Source organism: Symphodus melops (assembly GCF_947650265.1).
Source record: "Symphodus melops genome assembly, chromosome: 18".
Taxonomy (NCBI): Eukaryota; Metazoa; Chordata; class Actinopteri; order Labriformes; family Labridae; genus Symphodus; species Symphodus melops.
Window position 1 is genome coordinate 19,027,569 of NC_136708.1, and position 21,982 is coordinate 19,049,550.

The following is a 21,982-nucleotide window of genomic DNA, read 5'->3' on the forward strand; positions in this document are numbered from 1 at the left end:
TTAGTCTTGATCCCTAAATGTCTTGGTCTTTGAGCATTCTGGTCTTGGGTATGTCTTCGGTCTCGGTTAGTCTGGTTTCGACTACAAAACTAAATCCTTTCTCTGTCTCTTTGTTCCATGTGATTTGTGTCACGACACAACTACAGAAACGTTATCTTGGTGATTTCTTCAAACAGTGAGTCTTACATTATAAGCTGTAATGATTTATCATTTGGGCCGGTGTAAATCTCTTAACTACTGGCCTACTAGAAATTAACTTGTTTAACAGTATCAAGGTTTGAATATGATATAAAAGTCAAAGACTTGAGACAGATGTTGTATTTTTAATCTTCCTTCCTCTTGCTGTGTTTTTATTAGTTTCAGTATGAGCAGGTGGTCTCTTCAGAGGTTTCACAGATCCTCAGTCTTCATACTGCAGGTTCTGTACTCTGTTATATCTGATCTGGTTGGGGTCCAACACAGCTTGGACCTCCACTTCCCACAGGGGATCTCACCCTCAGCTCTTCCTCCATGTACAGGAAAGGATCTGTTTTCAGCAGAGTCAGGTCAGGCTGTGGATGTGAGGACTCGTGTGTGTGTGTGTGTGTGTGTGTGTGTGTGTGTTGGAGGGGGGGGTTGCTCGTGTGCGTACGTGCGCAGAGAGAGAAGACAAGTGAAACACCACTTTGCTGGACATCCTGAACACCCACTGGAGACAAAACTATCCCCCGAGTTTAGAAGTGCTTCTTGGCACATCCTGTCCTCACACCAACAAAGGACAACTCTTAAGACCCACATCGGTGTTTGCCGGTTTGTGCGGACTCTCTTCACACTTTCGGCCTCTCTAAAGAACACATTCCGCGCAGGGTGTCGGGTCAGTGCAGGCGCTGAAGGACGTGCAGCGGTTTGCAGGCTGCAGTAATTTGTTTAACCTCTGATTAGGCCCAGGAATGTCAACTATGGAGCGACACTACGGGTTCCAACAGCATCGTTTGACACTTTGGCAATCTGTCATTGCCACAAGCAAGCAAGCGAGTCACAACCCCAAGACAATAGCTTCCCCACCTCTGGGCAGAGAGGGAGTTTTTTTTTTATGTTTGCACCATCTGGTTTGGTCCTGAAAAAAGGCACGAGAAAGCATGTCTGTTTATCTAAAGGATTTATCTCATGTCTTTCTGTACAATAAGCTCCTTTGCTTTGCATGACATACGACGTTGAAGATGTTATCATGAAAGAAGGCTGCAGTTAAAGCATGTCGGATTATAGGCGGACGTTAGAAGAGCCAAACTTGGGAAGCATGACTTGAGATCCTCATCCGTCATTGCATCGATTTGGCACAAAAAGGTGCAGCCACAACGCAGATTGAAAACATTAGTGCATCACATGCGCCTTTATTTAATCTAGCAACACAACACAGACCACATGTTACAAAAAAAAAAGAAGATGTTTAAATAAATCTGCAAATCTGGAATTTTATGAGGTAAAAGCAGAGTTATCAAAGGCACATTTCTCCAGGGTTATTATCTTAACTTCCATGTTTTATGCTCAACAACACTGAACTCCTGGCGAAGCAAAGATGGGAAAATAAAAGAAGAAGAGCTTTCCTCAGGAAAGCTACTTCACATACACACACTTTAAATTATACAATGTTAACTATGCTAATAAACATGTCAATTGTAGTTTTACAAGTTCCAGATACACTTTATCTTCCTGCCACATGTACCTTCAGTAAATACTCCACGGTAGATTGTGTTGTTGTAAGCTGGAAGTTATGAAATATGTGTTCGCATGGATCACTTGGTGGGATCATTAATTTCATGCTTCATATCAAATCCCAGCTCCTTTTTTCACTCTCAAAGCTGCGTTGATGGGAAACAGAAACTGGCTGGATATTAAGGCTGTGTCATGTTGATGTCTGAGAAAATAGTTTGGATGTCTTTTTTTGTTGTTGTTGTAATGAGCTGCTCTTTGTGTGAAAAGTGAGAGGTCAGAACATGATAAAACCCGGAGATGGTCGTTTTATGAAGTCCTTTACACGTTTGAATTTAGCAACACCACGTTGTTTTAAGGTAAGTACGGTGGCCCACAAGGGTAAACAAACAGTCACAGTGAAAAAGATTTCCAGAAGAGAAGAGCTACTTTCAGAATCAAGGCCGATTTCAAAACACATTCAGAAGTAGAAAACAACAACAACAGGAATGTGGAACAACAAACAAAGTGATGCAAAATCCAACAGTAAATCAAGGAATTAGGAGAAATGTCCTTGAAGGAAGAAAACACAAAATAACAAACACAACTAAAAAAAAAAAAAAAAAACACTGCAAATCCAGGCAACACTATTAAAGTGCAGCAGAGCCCCGTGTCAGAGGGCAGGATTAGTGACAAATCTGAGTCCTGAAATGAGGGAAACTCCAATTTTCTTCTCTCAGAAACGGAGGTCACTCAACCCTGCAGAGAGGGATCGCTCAAGATCCTGTTACTATGGTAACTGAGTCTGTGGACCTAACCCAGTCGGGTTCAGACTTTCTTCAGTCAGCTCAGAGTTTCTCGACATCTTCTCCCGTCTACAGAGCCGGAAACCATGTTTAATTTAATTAATTAATTTCATTCTTTTACTCAGTCCGTATCGATTCCCCGTTTGAATAAAAACCCAGATTGTTTCAATATTATCTGTGATGCATGCGGACAGGTAGGCTACTGTTCTGTTAAGCATGGCATATCCTTTAGTCAACAAGCCATGTAAAGGGGCTGCATGATTACTCTACAGAGAGTTATATTTACTTCGGGAGATGGCCTAATTCATGAATGAATAGGTGTAAAGGTGACAATTATGTGAGTGAAAACAGCTTTGTGTTGGGAATTAAGCTAACGCTATTTGAAAAGCTGTCAAATAGCCTGATTGAAGAACCACAATGAGCCGTATACGCCTAAACCTTGAGATTGAACTACAATTTTTACATTTCATTTTGAGATGCTTCCAAACTCTCTTTTCTCTCATCACACTGTGAATATATGTACATTTCATTCTCCTGTGACACTGGCTTATCTGTTACTAAATGAAAAGAAAGTTACACACTCACTTGATCAGCAGTTTTCTCCCACGCCCCTTCTCTCTCCATGGCTGCTGCATGTTCATTCTTGCTGAATGTCAGCATGAGGGTTTCTAATTTGAGAAGGGTGAAGTACGTGGACCTCTTTTTGTCACCTGTTGCCATGGTGATGCTTAGTATTGGTATCTGCGCTCCTTGAATGTTGTCTTTTTATAATGGAGGTGCATGTGATTGAATCTTGAGTGAACGTACTCAGTTAATTGAGCAAACTCAAATCAGCTGCTCCGGAACCAGAATCCCAGCTCAGGCTCAATCAACTCCAACTCAGATTTGTCTGAGTCTGCTCTCTGAAAAAGGGCCTGTAGGGGGCGCTTGATTTGGACTGTTGCACGTGTTTTTTTTTTATTATTGTTCCTGTCTTCAGGATGTTCCTTCAAATATAAATCTTTGTAGCCATTGGTGCATTTTTTCCCTCGTAGACCACCATACTTTTGTACATTTGGGACACCAGCTTTATTCAAGCACTCTGAATATGAATAAAGTTTCTGAACTTTATCATAAGACACAAAAATATACCAATATTTTTTGGGAATTTTTGGAAAAGTAAGCATTACTTGTACGTTAATGTACTTCCCCCACTTGTACACAGCTGCAACACTTAAAAGTAATAAGTACTAATTGCATCTGAATTAATATTCTTATTGTTCATATTTAGTAGACATATATTGATCACTCACAATTTGAACCGTGGCAGGTATTAGCTCCTCGTCAGCCAATAGGAAAGGCAAAAAAAAGAGACTTCAGTCCAAAATCTAATCCAATAACAACCTCACACGTTGAACTTTAAAAATAATCACACTCTGTCAGGACGGCTTGTGTGTAATTGCCAGCAAAATTCTGCGAGTAACCCGTCAACTATTACAAATCACTTCAATTACAAGGTCACCTTCAAACGGAGAGTGCGTTGAAAACAGAACGCAGACAGAAATAAGTACACGCTGTTCAGTACAAAAGACAATCTATTCACTTTGGATACAACTGGGATAACAAATATAATACGAAAAAACAATATATAATACATTCAGAATATTAATGGGCTGTGTTCTGTTGGCAACATATCAATACAAAAGAAGGCATTTGATCTCTATCGTCTCCTTCGAGCTTTCCAGAAAAGTTCTGTCCCGCAGTTTAAGAGTCAGTGCTGCTTTCCATACAAGAGATTATAAGTTCTCCATCTCCAAGGCGCCATGGAAAGTAAGGAGACGTTAATGTGTTTACATTTTCATACAAGTCAGCCTAACAGCAAGATTAACATTCTGCACCTGACTCATCCTCACACAAGGTCAAGTTTGTGAATCTGCTTGAAAACAGATATCAGTTCATGTGGATAATGTCTTTGCTCTGTCCTCCCCCCTTCCATGAGTGTTTTTCAGTCTATTGAGGGGAAAGGTTGTAACGCAGCAGCAGCAGCGCAGTTCCACAAAATGATTTATAGGACGACTTCCAATGGCCAGCGGATTGAGATGAGATGTGAGGATGAAATGGGAAGCGTCCCCCCCCCCCCCCTCCCACTAATGTGCTGCACACACAGCCGTTCAGATGCTGAAAGTTCACAAGTTCAAAGGGACTAGGAGAAGTCCAAGGGGCGGATCATCATGACGGTGGCTCGTAACGAGTAGCTGGGACCCTTGAAGTAGTGCCACTTGATACCGTTTAACTTCCCCACGTGTTGTCCTTGAGTGAAGTACATGCCGTTGAGGTTGGACGGGCCACAGGCATCAAACCACCAACCTGGACAGAGAATCAGGAGATATAAAGCATTAAGATTTAAAGTTAGGATGACAAGATAGCATCTGTTTTTATTGTGTGTTGTGTACTGTTTTTAAGGGGCACAAATAAGGCTTGATACTTTTAAAAATAAACCTCCTTGTCCTTGATAAAGGTTGGAAGTTTCCCATGGCCTCTCCAACAGGTCCGTGGCACTGGTTCAGACACCATTTCCCTGCTATCTGCTCAATGTGTCACTGTCACAGGGTTCATTGGCACGCCAGTACCTGTTGCTGAACTCTTTCTATTTAAAGCAAAGCGTGCATGTACAGGAGCTCAGGAACAGTAAGTGGTATGGGAGCCTTATTCCACTCTAAAGGTGACACATTGCATAATTCCCCAAAGTGATAACTGGTATTCAGAGAAGAGGTAAATATGCAAGGAGGGTTATTATTAATCATTTTAACCATACTTTTGCCTCCAATGTCTTTATAAATAGAGTTGAAATTGCATTGTTAGTTCATTAGATCAAAAAGGTTTAACTCCAGTTCGCTTGTTCTAACAGGTGTCCCATCACTGCAACACCTCCCAAATGGCTAATCAGATTATTACGGACCAGAATCTACATTTTGGAGAAGGACACGATGGCTGCTAGATGAAACAATCAGGTTATTCTATGATTTCCTTCAGGAGGCATTTTACATATTGGACCTTTAAGCATGATGCTGTTTTTTCCTCCTTTTTTGTTGACTGTGTTGCAAAAGCGGGCCTCCATCTTCAACACTTTGAGACGCATAGGTTATGACCACTTTCATAATACCAAACATTGCATAAACGCTTCAGATGAGTGACATTTCCTGAACATCCCATCTGCTTCATCCTTCTAAATGTGTCAGCTCTCCTATCTGAAGTCAGGAACACACTCTCAGTGATGCAGTCTGTTAAAGAACATATGCCTGGCATGGCATGTGTCAGTTTCACGGAGACAAATGGCATCGCTGCTCTCTCTCTCTCTCCTCCAACTGCATACCGACACTGACCACCGTGTGACATTTCCCAAGACCTGTCAGCAATCAGGAGTGACGTTCTGCCCTTGTTGCTGGCACTGATCCCACACATGAGTTTCACATTGATTGCAGCTTCATCATAAACTTCTACACAATATACTGTGGCATGGAAAATGACCTCCTTGCATTTCAAAGTTCATAAACATAATTTCCAGCTGCTGGCGCCAGTGAGAACCAAATGTGCCATTGGTCAACTTTTTTAATACGATTAAAAAACGATTGGACCAAATACTCTATGTATCTATATACTACACTCGACAGCTTGTGAGGCGGTCATGATTTAACTGAGTAAATAGCTCGAGACACAGTGTGTGTTTTGTAAACTGCTGTTGTATTTTATTGAGACACTGTTTTCCCCTCTAAGACCACAAAGCAGAATGCAACATGTGTCCGACAAGCCATCCTTCCCTTGATGATAAACCACAGACCACACATCTACTGACGCACACATAAACACTGAGTGTGCACAGCAGCTGTCCTTTGGGATTTACGGTCGGTATCCTCTCGATTTCCAGGCCAGATATTTTAACGTCACTTGTAAAAACAGCAGGGATGTCTTCCTTTTTCAAATACTTTCTGCACTTCATTCCTATGATAGTGAAATCCCCTCTGCCTCCTTCTGTCAGTGCTTTATCCCGACTGTAGTTTCTGTTGCTGGGAAAACAGATACATTACAGGATGTGTGGATCCTCCTCCTCAGTCCTAACACAGCAGGCTGCAGTCCTCCTCATAAATGTAGCAAAGAAGTATTTCCCTCTGTATTTTTCAGACACTTACATCATTTGATATCAGCCCTGCTGTTGTAAATTCGGAGTATAAATCAAATGATATACTGTATATACAATCACAGAGCTGGGTTCAAACCAGCATTGACTCAGGCTACATACTGTAAAGCCTCCTCTTTGTGGCTGGCCATAGGCAGGCCATAAATCAAGCACCGAAGGGGGTGTTGACCAATGATTAGATGCCAGTCCCCTTTAAACCTCTGCATCAACGATGACCTAAGAGGTAATGCTGACGTTAAATCTGTACTTAGAAATGCTTGATTAGTACCAGGTCAGCAATCGAGCTGCCATGAGGTGACAGCTAGGGTCACGGGGCTCCACTTACACAGCAGGAGAAGCAGAGTCATTTTAAATCTCTCTGACACTTGGGGCCGCGCCCAGGGATTTTTAACAATGTGTTCGTTCCCAAACCAGCGTAACCAGGAGGGGAGTCAGAACGTGCCGTAATAGGTGCAGATAGATGTCGAAGTGGTCACTTTACCCCGTTCACCTCTCACAAGAGCAGGGATATAAAAACCTGAAACTAATGACTGAGCAGTGAACATTGTGGAGTTGGTCATAAAGCCAATCAAAGAAAATTAATGTTGGAGAGGTTACATCATGTTCAACTTTTCTCATAAAAGCAAACTTATTGTACTTTATTTTGTTGTCTCAGTGTTGCCATATGGACACAGATGCTGAAAGGGGGCAATCTGTTTATAACATATTGTGCCTTCATTGGGTTGCTTACCCATGACGGGATATCTATGGGCTATATTAAAATTGTGCTCTCCAAGTTAGCGGTTGAGATGTGGGATGAAAAACACATTTCTGATATGAATATTACAGGCGAATGCATGGACAGTCAGTCATGTTTTAAAACCTCAGTATACTTGTATAAACTTTAGATGACATTGGCGTATGTGATGGAGAAGCTGTCACTGAGACTATCGCTGTTTTCTTGGACCACCATAGTCCTCTGGAACTCTTTTAGCTTCTATTAGCCAATTCTTTTGGCTCTACAACCAGTGATGGAAACTGGAGGAGACCAAAAACAAAGCGACTAAACTGTGAGTATGCTTTGTTTTTATCAGGTAGGCTACTCAAAATAAATGCTCATGCTTATTTGCATTTGTTTGAGGTGTGAACTAATAATTTAGCAGGTTGTTATGAGACAGAAATGAAATGAATTCTGATGCCTCTTTTTGACACACAAAAGCAAATGAGAACATTGACTACTTTTATATGGTGACTTTTTTATAGGTGTCATATGAATTGAGCTACAGAACGTTACAAGAATGCTGGATAAGACACTACTTCCCCTTGTACATGACGTGAGCAAACTCCTCCACCCCAAAGGGAGCGCTAAATTCGAAACAAACCAACAGTTTCTCACAGAGGATTTCAGATAGCAGCTCGTTATGCTGCGTAGCCAAAAATATAATGAAAGTAGTTTTAAACTTTTTTTAATATATCACAGCTCAATGGCTAATGTCTTGTTTGATTTTTACCTACTCTACTGTTAGCTATCCCATGTGCATCGTAAGATTATCAGCTATTTTAGATTTACGTCGCTAAAGCTTCACTCTACTGTTATCTTGATTCCAGCTACTCTTGTTTTCTTACAGCTCATGTTCCTTGAGCATCACCACAACTTAATGTCACACAAGTTCTACCAAACAAAAAATATTCTTCCACCAGGAGATAAGCTGGTCCAAGTCTGATTGGCTGTGATCATCCCTTATTGTAATGCTCCTTATTGCTGCACTTACCACCAGTTAGCATGAGGGCACACTTGCACATGCAGTTGTCGTTGTCCATGTCCTTGGTGCTGAAGTCTGCTCCGTGGATTACCAGACTGCTCTGTCTGCCTGCAGTCCCACTGTGGCTTTTCAGAAACAGTCTGAAAGACATCAGGAGAAGAAAAAAAACATAAGAGGGAGTCAGGACATGGAAACACTTCAGGAGGAGGAAACGGGGAGCGGAGGGTGGTGGAGTGAGCGGTGTAAGCAATAAAGGCCGAAAGAAGACATAACATGCTGCAAGAAAAGTCTCTGGGGAGATATTTATTTTTGTTGTAATTGAGTACATGTAGACCACCTGGAACAACATTAACAGGGTAGAGAGAATATAAAAGAAAGAGAGGGAGGATATGAAAAAATACCATATGGCAAAGGAGAGAGGAAGGAGTGTGCAGTGTAAGGAATGTCTGTGAATCACATTTCCATCTGCAGGGCTACAGTACAGTATTTTACACCAAATCAGCAGACTTAATCATTCAATGAACGTGCAACAGTTATTTTCAGTTCAGATTCAGCAATCTGTTCAAACAATCATCACATAATGTCTGGACAGGAAGGCTAAATTATCACGTTTTTGCGGTCCAAGTTTGTGATATTCATCCTTGTCTTCTTGTGTGTAAGTGCACACTTCCCTCTGTTTCTCCGCTCCTCCTGATGTGACATAAATAAAAGCATACACGCAACTGCATTTTTTCCACCAGCTCACATTTATTAGATGCCAGATCTAATTTTAAGTATTTTTCTATCTAAAGGAGTGGGTCAAAAGACTGCAGGTATGCAATAACGATAGAGTCCCTGGCGTGAAGAATCTATCATACAGAAATCCAAAAACAGAGGTTGTTTGGGTCATATTAAGGATAAAAGTGTTGGACACATTTGCATAATGGGCGTGGGTTATTTGACTGATCTCTCCTGCATTACATTTCTCCCTTGTCTGTTACTATTTGACCAAGAGTTAAGTAGGGCCAGCATTTCCAATATGGTTACCACCAACTTTTGGCTTCAAAACGCTTTTTTAGAAGCCAAGGGGTGAGATCACGAAGATAACGTCCGTGCTTTATACAGTCTATGATATTTGAATTGATGAGAGATAGAGATCAGAGTTTGGAGCAATTTCCAGCAAATTTAATTGTCACTTTAACGATTGTTAAATGTTTAAACCAAGGTACTGTATAATGACAGTATAATGGACAGATGTTCCGCATTGCCTAACGTGTTCATTTTTTTCAAATAAGGTCCCATCGGTGTGCTCGAGAATGGAAGAAGGTCTCGCTCTCCATTACTCTGTAAATGTGTCCAGATTCAGCAGTTCGCCAATGCTATTCTCAACTATAAACAAAACAGGTAATGACCTTGACTTTGTTACTTTCCATCCAATGTTTAAATGGTAGGACGTCACTATTAAGCTTCCCTTTGCCATATTTTCCCTCGGAGCATGTCTACGGGGCTGACAAACTGTCTCTCCCAAGCTGAATTCCTTCCCACTTAACATTCAATAGAAATCTAATAAGCATCTTGGAAGCAGATTTTCTCCTGGGTGAGTCCCACGATGAAATTATTTGTGTGTGTGATCAGGAGTTCCTCCTTACACATCTGACAGTTCCTTCATCTATATGACAGCTCTTCAATTACAAACAAAACACACCTTCCCTAATCTGCTGCACCGCTGTATATTCTCTTAATCTCCTTGTTCTCTCACGCTCCCTAACTCTCACTTCATCCCATCAGAAGAGATTGCATATCTAAATATCAGGACTCTTTTGTTAAGTACGGTTCTCTCAGTGGAAGCAATTTCCTGAATTCATTTCTCTTCAACTGGGGACCATGGGCGTGCAGTGAACCTTACACTCAGTTTGAGTTTTCCGATGAGAAAGTAGCAAATGCAAAAGCAATATTTTATGCTTTTCAGGAGAAGTAATGCATCTCCTGTGTTTCAAAACATGTAGCTGTGACGCAACAGGTTGAACACCTCAAAGAAAAGGACCTTTCGACTTTCTTAGGAAAGAAAGTCATTTTACGTGAAAGACTTCTGTATTTGGACAGCTGTGTAAATGGAGTAGAGGTCACAGTGGGGAATTCTCCATGCCACTAAGCCAACACGTGCAATCCTAAAATGTACAGTTGAGTCATGTGTCCTGACAGTGGCACCGAATGACCACTGAACATTTCAAGCTTGTTTAAGAGTGTCTGAGTATAATATGAATGATTTTGCTTGCATACATGCAAATAAGAACCACCGAGGGTGTCAATGAACAATGTTGAAAACGCTCGATGTTAGGTATTATGTTCATAATAATACATCTAGCAGACTGCTGCTTCGTCCAATTTTTGAAATGTCATGTTTTTTCTGTTAGTGCAAAAAAAAAAAAACGTTTAAAACTTACATTTAAGGAAAACGGTGGGTCCACACTAAAGGGGCGAGCAAGAGTCAGGGAATGGGGGTCCCGGTAGTCTAGTTGTTAAGGCCTGCGCCCCATGTATGGAAGCTATAGTCTTCTCAGCGGCTGACTGGGGTTAGAACCCACCCTGTGGTACCTTTCCTGCACGTCATTGCCCAATCTCTCCCTTAGTTTCTGACTCTATACACTGTCCTTTCTCTTAAATAAAGGCATAAACATCCCCAAACTAAGACAAAAAATAAAAGATGGTGCCATTGTGCATGTGGAGGCACAGACAAGAAACGAAATGTTTAATTGATCACCTGCTCTTTGGTGACTCAGTTTACCATTGAAGTGTGTGAACAAAGCTGCACACTGTCGTCTCTATGACAGACTGAGGATTTCCAATGTGCTGAGTCCACATCTCTCTTTTGCATCTGCACAACACCCTCACTGCTCTGTGTATTATCAACTATCATCCGGTAACATGCCTGAACTTTCCATGTGAGGTTTGATGTCTGTTGTAATGTAAAATGTTCTTAAATTAGTATCGGCAGCTGTTAATACTCTTAGTATTTATAATAGGTCTACCTAATAAACCATGCAAAAAGTATGGCATCATCAAATGGAATGACTTCTCTCGGCCTCGGGATAAACAAAGACCATTTTTAGGCACTTTTTCCTCTTGCTCGAAAGTATCTCTACAAGTTTCTGCGTCACATTTGCGCCATTCATATCCACATGTGGGCCTCTCTCTGTCTTTCTCTCTCTCCCCTGGGCTGCAGGAGTACAATATGTTGAAATATTGCTTTATTAATATTCCCGTAGTATTCTTTGTTAAGTGGGAAAGGTAATTGATGAAACCTCTGTGTGAGCATGTTATTAGAAATGTGAACCTGCCATGAGACACATTATAACACTCCATAGCTGCAAATACTGTTCACAGAGACCGACAGATCGGTAAGAGACAGCCAGCAGCCTAATGAAAGGGGTACCAATTGTAGATATTTGATGGATCATTCATAGTGAATTCAGGAGTCTAGGAGAAAGCAGGTGAAGAGAGTAAAGCAGGTTGAGAAATGGTCATGTGACCTTGTGTCGTTTTTACATATTTTCTCAATAGCCAGTCTAATATAAAGTAATTGTTATAATTAACATTAAACTGAACTTTCATTTAAGAAAGATTTAAGTAATATGTGGTTTTACTGTCAATTCAAGTCAAAAGAAAGAAAATCAGAATCGGGCCAAAATTCTGAATTGGCAGCTCAGACCTTGATGTTGCAATCAGTGCATTACCAATTCAGTTTCAGTCTCCTAGATAAGCTCCATAAAGACTGAAGGAATTTATTCGACCATTTCCCAAAGGAAACCTCATTAAAATATGGTCTGGATATTCACAGGAAGTCAACATCTATAAAAAAAATCGGTGGGAAAAAAAGCTATTTTCTTTTACCAGTGTTGAAAATCCTTCCCGTTGAAGATAGGACGTCGTTTTTAAAATGTCTTTTCTACAGAAAAATACTTATTGAGTAATGTGACACATGTTGTTTTAACTGCTGACAAATGCCTTTGGAGATATCTTCCAGTAAAGATGCACTCACGTCCTGCTTCACTTACGGGTAGCTTGACTTCTATCAGCAGAGGAAAACATGCAGATTCAAAGATGCACTCTGTTCCTGCTCTGACAAAGAACAGGCTTCACTGCATACCGACTCTCCTGCACTTTCCAAATCTAAACGATGATTGTTACACTAAAGAGTCATCTAAAGTACCTCATCAAAAGGGATTTCCAGCACTTTGATGGACTGCTGTGAGTGTGTTCACTGAGTGTACTGCATCGTGACCAGACCAACAATTCCAAACTTGACTGACGTGCACTGTCCCTGTCAGGATCCTTTATTTGCACTCAAATGATAAATAGCGATCCAAAGATGATGTCATCAACAAGCTCAAGAGAAGAAGGCTTTTCCTAAGGCCTAAAAGAGCAATTAACAGAGATATGGCATCAAGTAATTGATGTTAATGAAATGTATCAGGGGTCAGACATCCGCTCATCAGCCAGATCGGAGATTTAACTGGTAATGCGTGCTAATCTGATAGTTCCCACTGGAGGGACTTAGTAATGTGATCGGTCAAGGCTCATTAGCAAACACAATATTGAGCTGTGAGAGGAGTCATTGTACTCAATGACAACTCTAGGGAGGGAGGTTGGTGTCCAGCCATCTAATTCCTTTCATATCCACAGGAGATGCCGGTTTGTTTTTGATCTTTCAGCGTATTTGGTGCATTTCCATTTACCACTTGTGGTGTGAAGTAAAGCACATAGTTTTTGGTCTCAGTAAAAGTGAGGGAAATTCAATATTTCAGCTTGACAGAAAAGAGGCCTGTTTTGAAAGAGACTGTGTCCAATTCAATTAGGATTATACACAGAATATGCCAAAGTAGAAAATCACACAATATTCAGCCTTTTCACCTTTGGGTCCAACGCTTGAGAGAACGTAGACATTTTCTATTTGAACTCAATGTTGTTGCATTTTCAAGGTAATTATCCAATGTACACATATCTACATAGCCGTATTGTGCTGGGGGGCTCTTGTCTCAAAGTTTGGCATATAAATGGTATTCATATAACATATCATATAATATTTTTTTCTTATTAAGTTTAAGCAAAGCTTTAGTGTTTAATTCAGATTCTGTTTCAGTTATAATGAGTCTATGCTCTGAAGTTTTAAAGCTACAAACTTGCTATGTGAGAAAATAGTTTCAGTAGGCTCAGGACTCAGACGACAGTGATGTATCTACACTGTTCTCATAATAGAAGCAGCGATGGCATTACGGGTTTCAGTAAAATACCATCTTTTCTTTAATTGTATTTCGAAGATGAAGAGACCTATTTTCAGTGTTAAATGTCCAATGTTGTCGCAGATAAGGCACTGAGGGGTGAATTGGAACTACTATGGATCTGAATTTTGGTCCATACGTACAGTATGAACAAATGTCCAATGAGCTTTTCACTATGGATACACTAATCAGTTTATTTACATTCAATATATGTATCCCAACATATCATCCCAAACACAGAATCTGTTAATAGAGATTATCACTAACCAAATAAGAGAAAAAGAAAAAGAACATTTTGGCTCCAACCTACGACAAAACACAGAACTATAATGTTCAAATAGTATGTACTGTGATAAGAGGAACAAGCTTAGTTTAAGAAGGGTCAGAGTTTTACAGGCCATTATTGTTCTCTGTTGCTCCCCTAGAAAGCACATAAAAACTTGAGCAAACATAAAACAGCTTTCATAAGTGTAGAAATGTGTTAAATTCATAAGTCTGGGGTGATCAAATGTGTCCCTTTGTCCCCACACAGAGGATGGATGTGTTGGACCAGCAGGCTGGGACTGGCCTGGGGCCCTGGATCTGTTAATAATGTCGCCTGTTTGCAGTCATTCCTTAATGTGACACTTCCCATTTAACATCGCTCTGTGTAACATTGAGCAGACGATATTGCTGTCATGCAATCACTTAATGAAATAAGTTCCCGAGGGGGGGGTTTGGGAAACACAATATCACAAAAGTGTCTAACGTAATGTATGTCACCCTGTACAAAGTTCACGTGGTTTATTAAAAAGTACAATACAGCAATAAAATACAGAAATGGTGTAAACGATCACTATAATGTTCACAAAATGTTTCTTCAGGCGAAGTGGTTGTGAAAGTGGAAATTGGCACAAAAGTCCTTTTTCATCTTTTGACTGACACACCAAAGCTTAGTCTGCTTGTTATCGTTTATCTTCTACATGAAGGTCGACAACTCCGTAAGCAAAGGATCTAACGCGTGCTGTTACACACCTGACAGTGATTAGCCTCCTGAACTGCAGTCTGATTGGCCCATTGCAGAGGTTAATCACCCTGACCAGTGGTTCACTTCCTATTGCAGGGTCTGCAGAGGTGTCTGTTTTTCGGAGACCTGCTTGGCTGCTCTCTTGCCACTCGGTGTCATATAGCTCCATAGAGACTTAAGTAACGCAAACATTATGTGCAGTAAAGTTTTGCAATTGGAGTGAATGATACAGTCGTATTATTTATGTCTCATATCCATTTAAAGGATCATTTTACGAGTAGAAAAATGGTTACTGCATTATATTCATTTACTGTTCAAGCACTTCAGCTGCATCTTCTAGCGTGATTCCATCTGTAGATAACGTTTCTTAGGTTGCCATAGATTAGTCTGTTGATATGTAAGTTTAGCAAAGTCAAAACATTAATCTCCATGACAAATGAGCACACTCCAACCAATGATAACTACCATGTCAAAAGCTCTGGAAAAAGCTAGTAATTGGAATTCTTTTGTATGTTATGAGGAACTTATTTTCTATGTATTTCAACTTTTTGGAATGTCTGCTGTTAAATTAAAGATGGCGATGGATAGCAACAATCAACATGACAGTATAACCATATTCCCATCTCACGCTTTGATTACTGAGTTTAAAAATACGACACTTTGTTCAATCCAAACACATCTGACCATGGATCCTGGTTTTCTGTCTGACATAGAAGTTGTAGCCGTGAGCTTTGACGCTTCTTATAATCTTATAATTTTATACTGGAAAAATGATGCTTCCAAGGTTCAAGACATAACTCAAGATATCTAAGATTATCCCTCTTTGATTCCTGGAAACTGAAAGGTCACAATGTTTTAAAGGCCAAATCTTTGCCAAAATACTTGCATGAAAAAGATCAAAATAGGATCTTTCCACAGGGATATCGGGCCATTAGCATAAGGAGAAATCACTGGCTCTAAGGAGTTGGCAATCCTCACAAGTAAGAATATTGAATAAAGATGTAATGGCTCATTCAAATAAAGACTTTTAAGACCTTTTTGAGGATCACATGCTTTTAAAGTATGAAAGTATTTTCCTTTAAGTCTAAACTTGTGTCTGTGCATAAAATTGCAGTGTGTAACAACCGATGCTTGCTGTCTATGTTGCATCAGTTAAATATTCATTCCCTCTCAGTTTCACACAGTGTAACATCTAATACTTTTGTTTAGATTCAGAAGGTGGAGGATCAGAAGTTTGGTGCTTTGTATTGATGTGCCTTTGACAGCTGGTAGCTGAATAAGCCATAGTGGGTGCTCACAAACTTTGACCAAAGCAGTGACCCAAAACTGCTTATCCTGCAACGACAGTTCCCTAAGGGGCCCCCCCATCTGATAGCACTCACTCTTGTTTACCTGCTAAGTGTTGCATGCATTATTGCTGTGAAACCCAAAATTCATCAATGAAAGTCAACACATAAAAAAAGAGGAGGAATTATCTACACACATCAGGACACTGACTGACATGATGGTGATGAACACTGGTTCTGGCCCCAACACACTCTAGAATCAACCCCTGAGCCTATCAGTCATATCACACCCCACAGGGAAGACATTGACCTATGGGGTCATATTCACATATTCCTTAAAATGATTCAATATGCAGACGATTCTGTTTTATACACTTAAATGCTGTCCAGTGGCCTTTGAGAAGTAACAACTCACACTCAGTTTACTGCCTCGTTGCTCTGTCTTTTAGTATTCACACACATTTAAATAATTAAGATGGCCACCCATGAATTTCAGAAGTTCAGTTGATCTTTCTCAGTGAGAAAATCTAAACATCGTTTGTATTCACTAAGTGCACAACCTTAAAAACATCGTCAAGAATAAGTGAACAAATCTAATTACAGTATCAACCGATAAGCTGTAACCTGCAACTTCAGGAGCATTATCAATCATCAGTGTTACCTACCTGGCACTATTTATCTCTATCTGTTCCCATTAAATAATTAGGTTTGTGTGCAATTATTTTCATTTGAGTCATGTTCCTGAAGACTGTGCATTATATCGTTTCCCACCTTCCATCTGTATTTTCTCTTATCAGACTCAAAGAACCGTTGGTGTCTCTTACTACTTTGCTTCCTGCTCAAACTAGGTTCCCTTTTTCTTTAGCCAGTGTTTTCTCAGTGATTTAAAGCACTAACCCCATTCTTGAAGTGAATAAACGTTGATAAATGATGGTGATTAACTGAGTGTTTTCCTCTGATGGCTATCATTACAACAATTTGAGCAGGTCATAAAATTACATTTGATTTTCTTTTTTTGCAACCCCATGCTGTATCCAAGCAGCCACATTAACTATGATGGGGTCTCGCTATGATGAGGGACTTTTTTTTGTTACTGTTTTTACAGACAGCAACCTATGCAATTATGGTGACCTCACTCACAATGAAAGAAGAAAAAAAGAACATTAAACTCACAGCACATTTCACAATATTTTGAGGTTGTGGTTCAGTGGGAGTTTTGCAGCTATGGACAATCAAAATGTATTCCTTCAAGTGTTGTCCACAGGATTTGTTCATTTAACAATAAAACAACATTTCTGATGTCAGAGCTCTCACACTGTCTGGATGTAGTCAGTGAAGAGTTTGCTCTTGTCATATTGTTAAAGGCCTTCTAATTTTCCCTACTCCTATGCGTGCCCTCAGTGTCCTGCACAGCTGTTGCATTGTTGATATTGTTCATGATGATCCATCAACTGTTATGAAAAATGTACTGTAAGTCCATGGCCAGAAGTGCATATGTTTTAGTAAAGTTTTTGGTAAAGCTCAGTGTCACAATTAGTCTGCGTTTCTTTTAAAGAATCGAAAATGTCATAAACAATTTCATCATTTTAAGAGAAGCTTAAATACACAAATGTGGTCATTTGTCTGACTAATGGTCCAAAATCCAAACATTTAGTTCATCATCAGTGAAAGCTGAAGAAACCACTAAACGTTCCAATTTCAGAAGCTGCAACTTCTTTTGATTTTAGAAAATGTTTCCTAGAGCTGCTTTATGAGCTGTCTTTATGTTGCTTCCCTTACTCCCCACTTACAGAGTCGTAACACTGAGTCATAAATTGAAATTATAATGTATCTATTACAGTTTTACAGTCAGAGAGAGATTCCCATTAAAACATCACAATAAGTATCAAGATTACTTTCATGGCAACTTACTCTGATAATGTTAATTCAGCTCCTTCAATAATTTGATTAATGGACTGATATAATTCTTCATAATATTAGACAAGGACTGGATGTCTGAATAAAGAGGATTGTTGGATCCCACCTGCTCGTAATAAATGTGACATTTCTTCTCTACATGATTTCATTTCTTGAGGATTATGACTCTATATTTCACAAAGGAATAATTGTACACCTCCCTCCCTCCCTCTCTGCGAGCTGAGTAATTTCCTTTTCAGCGTGTATATGAAACCAAGAAGCTGGCACCAAGACAAACACTTTCTGGCTTATAATATTGTTTTTGATAAATGGTGAGTCCTGTGCATTGTCGGATTGTGATTGTGCAATTATTCCACCTGGTTTCCAAGTTGATGTGCCTGTTTGTGACCGTGTTTGTGCCCTTTTGTTTTACAGTGTGTGTTTGACATGGTGCAGCAGGCGTAATATTGAGGTCTAAAATGAAGCAGACTATATTCCAGGACAGAAAATAATCAACAAGCGCGACTAAGAAGACGAACCATTTCAAGTTTCTTTCATGTTTCAGAGCAGTATATATCGATTTGCAGAACTTACCACAGATAGTTTGACATTTAAGAGCTGGGAAGTGCTCGAGCAAAAAGAACAGAAGACGTGGCATTGTCGGTTTGTTTGGGGCCCGGCCATCTGGTTTATTTTGGCTCAGGATTCAGAGGAGCAATGTATGATTTCCATACCAGAACTACTTTTCAAGAACTGATCTATTAATAGAGATCAGCATGTCTTTTGGAGTCTTAAACAGTTAGAGTTTACCACTTAAACAGACTGGATGGCCTTTTACCGGCCTCAGCGGGACAATAACAGTAATAGTTTCTCTAAATCTGAAGGACCAAAGGGGCAGGAGTGGAATGTTCCAATCCAGTCCAACTTTATTTGTTAAGCACTTTAAAATAACCACATCTGACTAAAGTGCTGTATATTAAAATAAAATACATTACATTAAAAAAATTAATAAAATTGAATGTTATCAAACGTGTGAAAGGCATTAATATGAAAGCATTGTTACTGGATGGAGGTTGGATTGTTGAAAAACTACAATTTTCAAAACTCGCTCCTGTGTTGACACATTTCAGCACATATTAAGATTTGATACTTAAACCAACAAGCCTACAATTTAATATTTGAGTGCCATTGATCAAGCCTAAAATCAGTTTCTATGCATTCAAACTGAGGCAGAAACGAAGACCAAAGATTACTAAAGGTCTATTTTTCAGCTCTATCCTCAGCAAAGGACAACTTGATATCTTCCGCTTGGTTTGAATCTATTTTTCAAGACCTCAGGGAAAACCACCAAGCTTACTCGAAGTACAAGCTCCCTGGGCAAAAAAAAAAAAAAAACCCTGGTAAAGTGAAACCCCCTGTCATCGCAAGACAATTCTGAAAATGAGATATGGCAACAAGCCTAACGGCCCCCCGCTTTAGGGAAACACTTGACACGCGTATTATTTTCTGGAGCTTGGTGCAAAGAGCAGAACATGTTGAGGTAAAGGCTTTTACACTTTAGGATCTCCTTCCTTGTTTCGTCATTTAAAACGAAAGGCAAGACATTTCGCAACTGAGGGGACCTCTTATCAGGAGGAGTCATCCAGGGAAAACTGTAGAATCGGAGATGTCAGACCTTCCAGCAATTGCTTGGAAGTCGTTGGAATTTGCAGTAGTTTCCACATCTGAGAGGGCCAAGCATCTGCCATAGCTTGTGGCCTGTTATCATTAACCCCCCCTCCTCAAAAGAAAATAGAAACCTTCGCCCCCGCAAGACACAAGGACAAAGTGTCAATCAAGGTAGAATTTGCAAGAAGTAGATGATGACAAGCGATATACTCAGTTTGGAAAGAATTTGCAATGAGAAAAGCTTCACCACAAACTTACATAACAAAATTGACATGATTGATGTTTCTGGAAGGTTCACAGTTACTGGCCATGTTTATGACTCACACTTTAAAACATCTTGTTTTTCGATTGAAAAATGATTTTGTGCTAATGAGACCCTTAGACAGTCTTGTGTTATGCATTAGACAGGACTAGAAAGTGACTGAAGGCTACAGAAGGCAATACAGCCATGTTTCCTGCATCGAGAGCCAGTCTACTGGAACAAATATCCCTCTATTATAATCAATACAGCTTTCCACATATAGGCAGCACACATGCTGAACCCATGTACAGTAAAAATGACCCTAAAACATGTATTTATATGCTTCAGCACCATTTTCTTCAGTGTTCAGCATGTTGCTACAATGAGGTGCCGAAATACATCCACACGTGATACTGTTTCTGGAAACATCTTGTGTATACACAAACAGATGACTAAAGCTGCTTTCACTACACAGGCTGTGTAGACATTGTGTAAGACACTACAGCTTAATGGCTTCATGGCAATGTCAAGCAGAACTCAATGCTAACGTATTGTGAGCTAATTAGCTCTCAAATTAAAGCTAAAATTGAGCTAATTGTCATTCCGTTTGAGTTACCTTGGCGACAGTGTGGCAGCTTAGCTGAAAAAAAAAAAACAAGACAACTCAAAACATTCTAGTCGGGTTTTTGTATAAGCATAGCTTTATTTGGCTTGTTAACGCTTATTGTTGCGACAGTTCGTGCGCTCTACAGTATGTTTCTCATCTTCACACATACACACAACCGTCTTCCTCCCTCTGGCTTGCAGCACACAAACACTTCTCCTCTCTGCTGCTTGTATTTTGACAGATGGATAAGACACACAGTGTGGCTTCACAGTATTTAAAAAATGCAAGTTGGTGGAAATCAAAGCTAAAAAACAACTTTGCGCTGCGCTGTCATCTGCACTACAAGCTGTATTTGTATATTTATTCTATAGCCCAGTCATCATTTTGACAGATTTATCAATTCTAACTGCTTTAACCCTGGTTTAAATGTAATTCAAATGTATTGCTACACTTATGTAACTTGGAGGAATCTCTGTGTTTAAAATTGTGTTAAGTAATCATTCCTTGTCTTGCAAATTTTCAAGGCAACCATTTAATTTGACAAAACCTGCCAATATCTAACGGCCTATATGAAAAGCTCTCAGTATCTTAACTTGGCCTGAAAAAACAATTATCTCATTCTTCCAAAGCAATATGAGCAGTTTTACCTGTAGTTTTGTTTCTCACTGCCAATCTGGAAGCGGTCGTACAGTGAGAACGCTTGGTGTCCGTCCCAGTCTGTCAGCACCACGCGGAGGGCGTAATGCCTGTTGCTGGTCAGCTGGTAAACATACTCGTTTCCCAACCAGTGCTCGGTAGAAACGCTCCCAAAACCCTGCAACAGAGAGAGGCAAAACACATTAAGCAGTGTGGAAATAGCCCCGTAAGTCATGTCTGTTAATCTAGCGCTTCTTCTAAAATAGATGAAACGCAAATTTAAAATGTATTTATTGATTCATTTTTGCATATCACACATTATATTAACAAATATTATTGCTTATTTTTCCCATTATTTTTTCCTGTCTCCAAATCAAATCAAAGTTTAAAAATCTTAAAATACTGTATTTCATGCATGTTGTTAAGCATGCTTTTGTTCTGATCATCCACATGGAGGGATTCTAAAAGTTCCTAAATTGGTACCATCTGAAAGAGTCACACACCTCTTTCCATTTTTGCCTTCCACTCAAGTCAAACATGTTAAACTCAGAACTACTTAAAGACGTCTTTCCTAAAACACGTACTGCATGCACGGACACTCCTTCAAACATGGGCAAAAAGTTTGGATTTGATCAGAGTGGTTCCCGGTCACAGGCAAAGTGCTTCTGACAGCAGCAAGAGCAGAGGCTAGAGGACGGGAATATTACAAAGCAGGATGACATTACAGCACTGACAGGATAGTCTGCACCGGTCCATTAGAGATTAGGAAACAGGGGGGATGAAGGGGCAGGGGAGGCAAAGTCAGGGAGAAGTCTGTGTTTTGTTCTGAGCGTGTGTGGTGATGAGAAATAAGAAGGAGGGAAAGTAAATATGGGGCATTCCTCGGGCCTTAGACATGTCCTGCTGAGTGGGTGGAAAGAAGGTGACTGGGGCCCATTACGCCCATTCTCTCCTTATTTCACTTTATTTCTTTACCCTCGATCTCACTTCTGAT

General features: G+C 40.0%; 1 protein-coding gene across 1 annotated transcript in view; it reads right to left on the reverse strand.

Annotated features, from left to right (window-relative positions):
* Positions 1 to 1,341: 1,341 nt before the first annotated feature.
* Positions 1,342 to 21,982, reverse strand: part of angpt1 (angiopoietin 1) — a 56,528-nt gene continuing 35,887 nt past the window's right edge. Inside the window, exons 8-10 of the mRNA XM_079368956.1 lie at positions 21,000 to 21,166; positions 8,400 to 8,530; positions 1,342 to 4,820 (exon numbers count right to left, since the gene is read on the reverse strand). Coding sequence (XP_079225082.1) covers positions 4,657 to 4,820; positions 8,400 to 8,530; positions 21,000 to 21,166 — 462 coding nt within the window. The 3' untranslated portion in view covers positions 1,342 to 4,656. The remainder of the gene's footprint in view (positions 4,821 to 8,399; positions 8,531 to 20,999; positions 21,167 to 21,982) is intronic.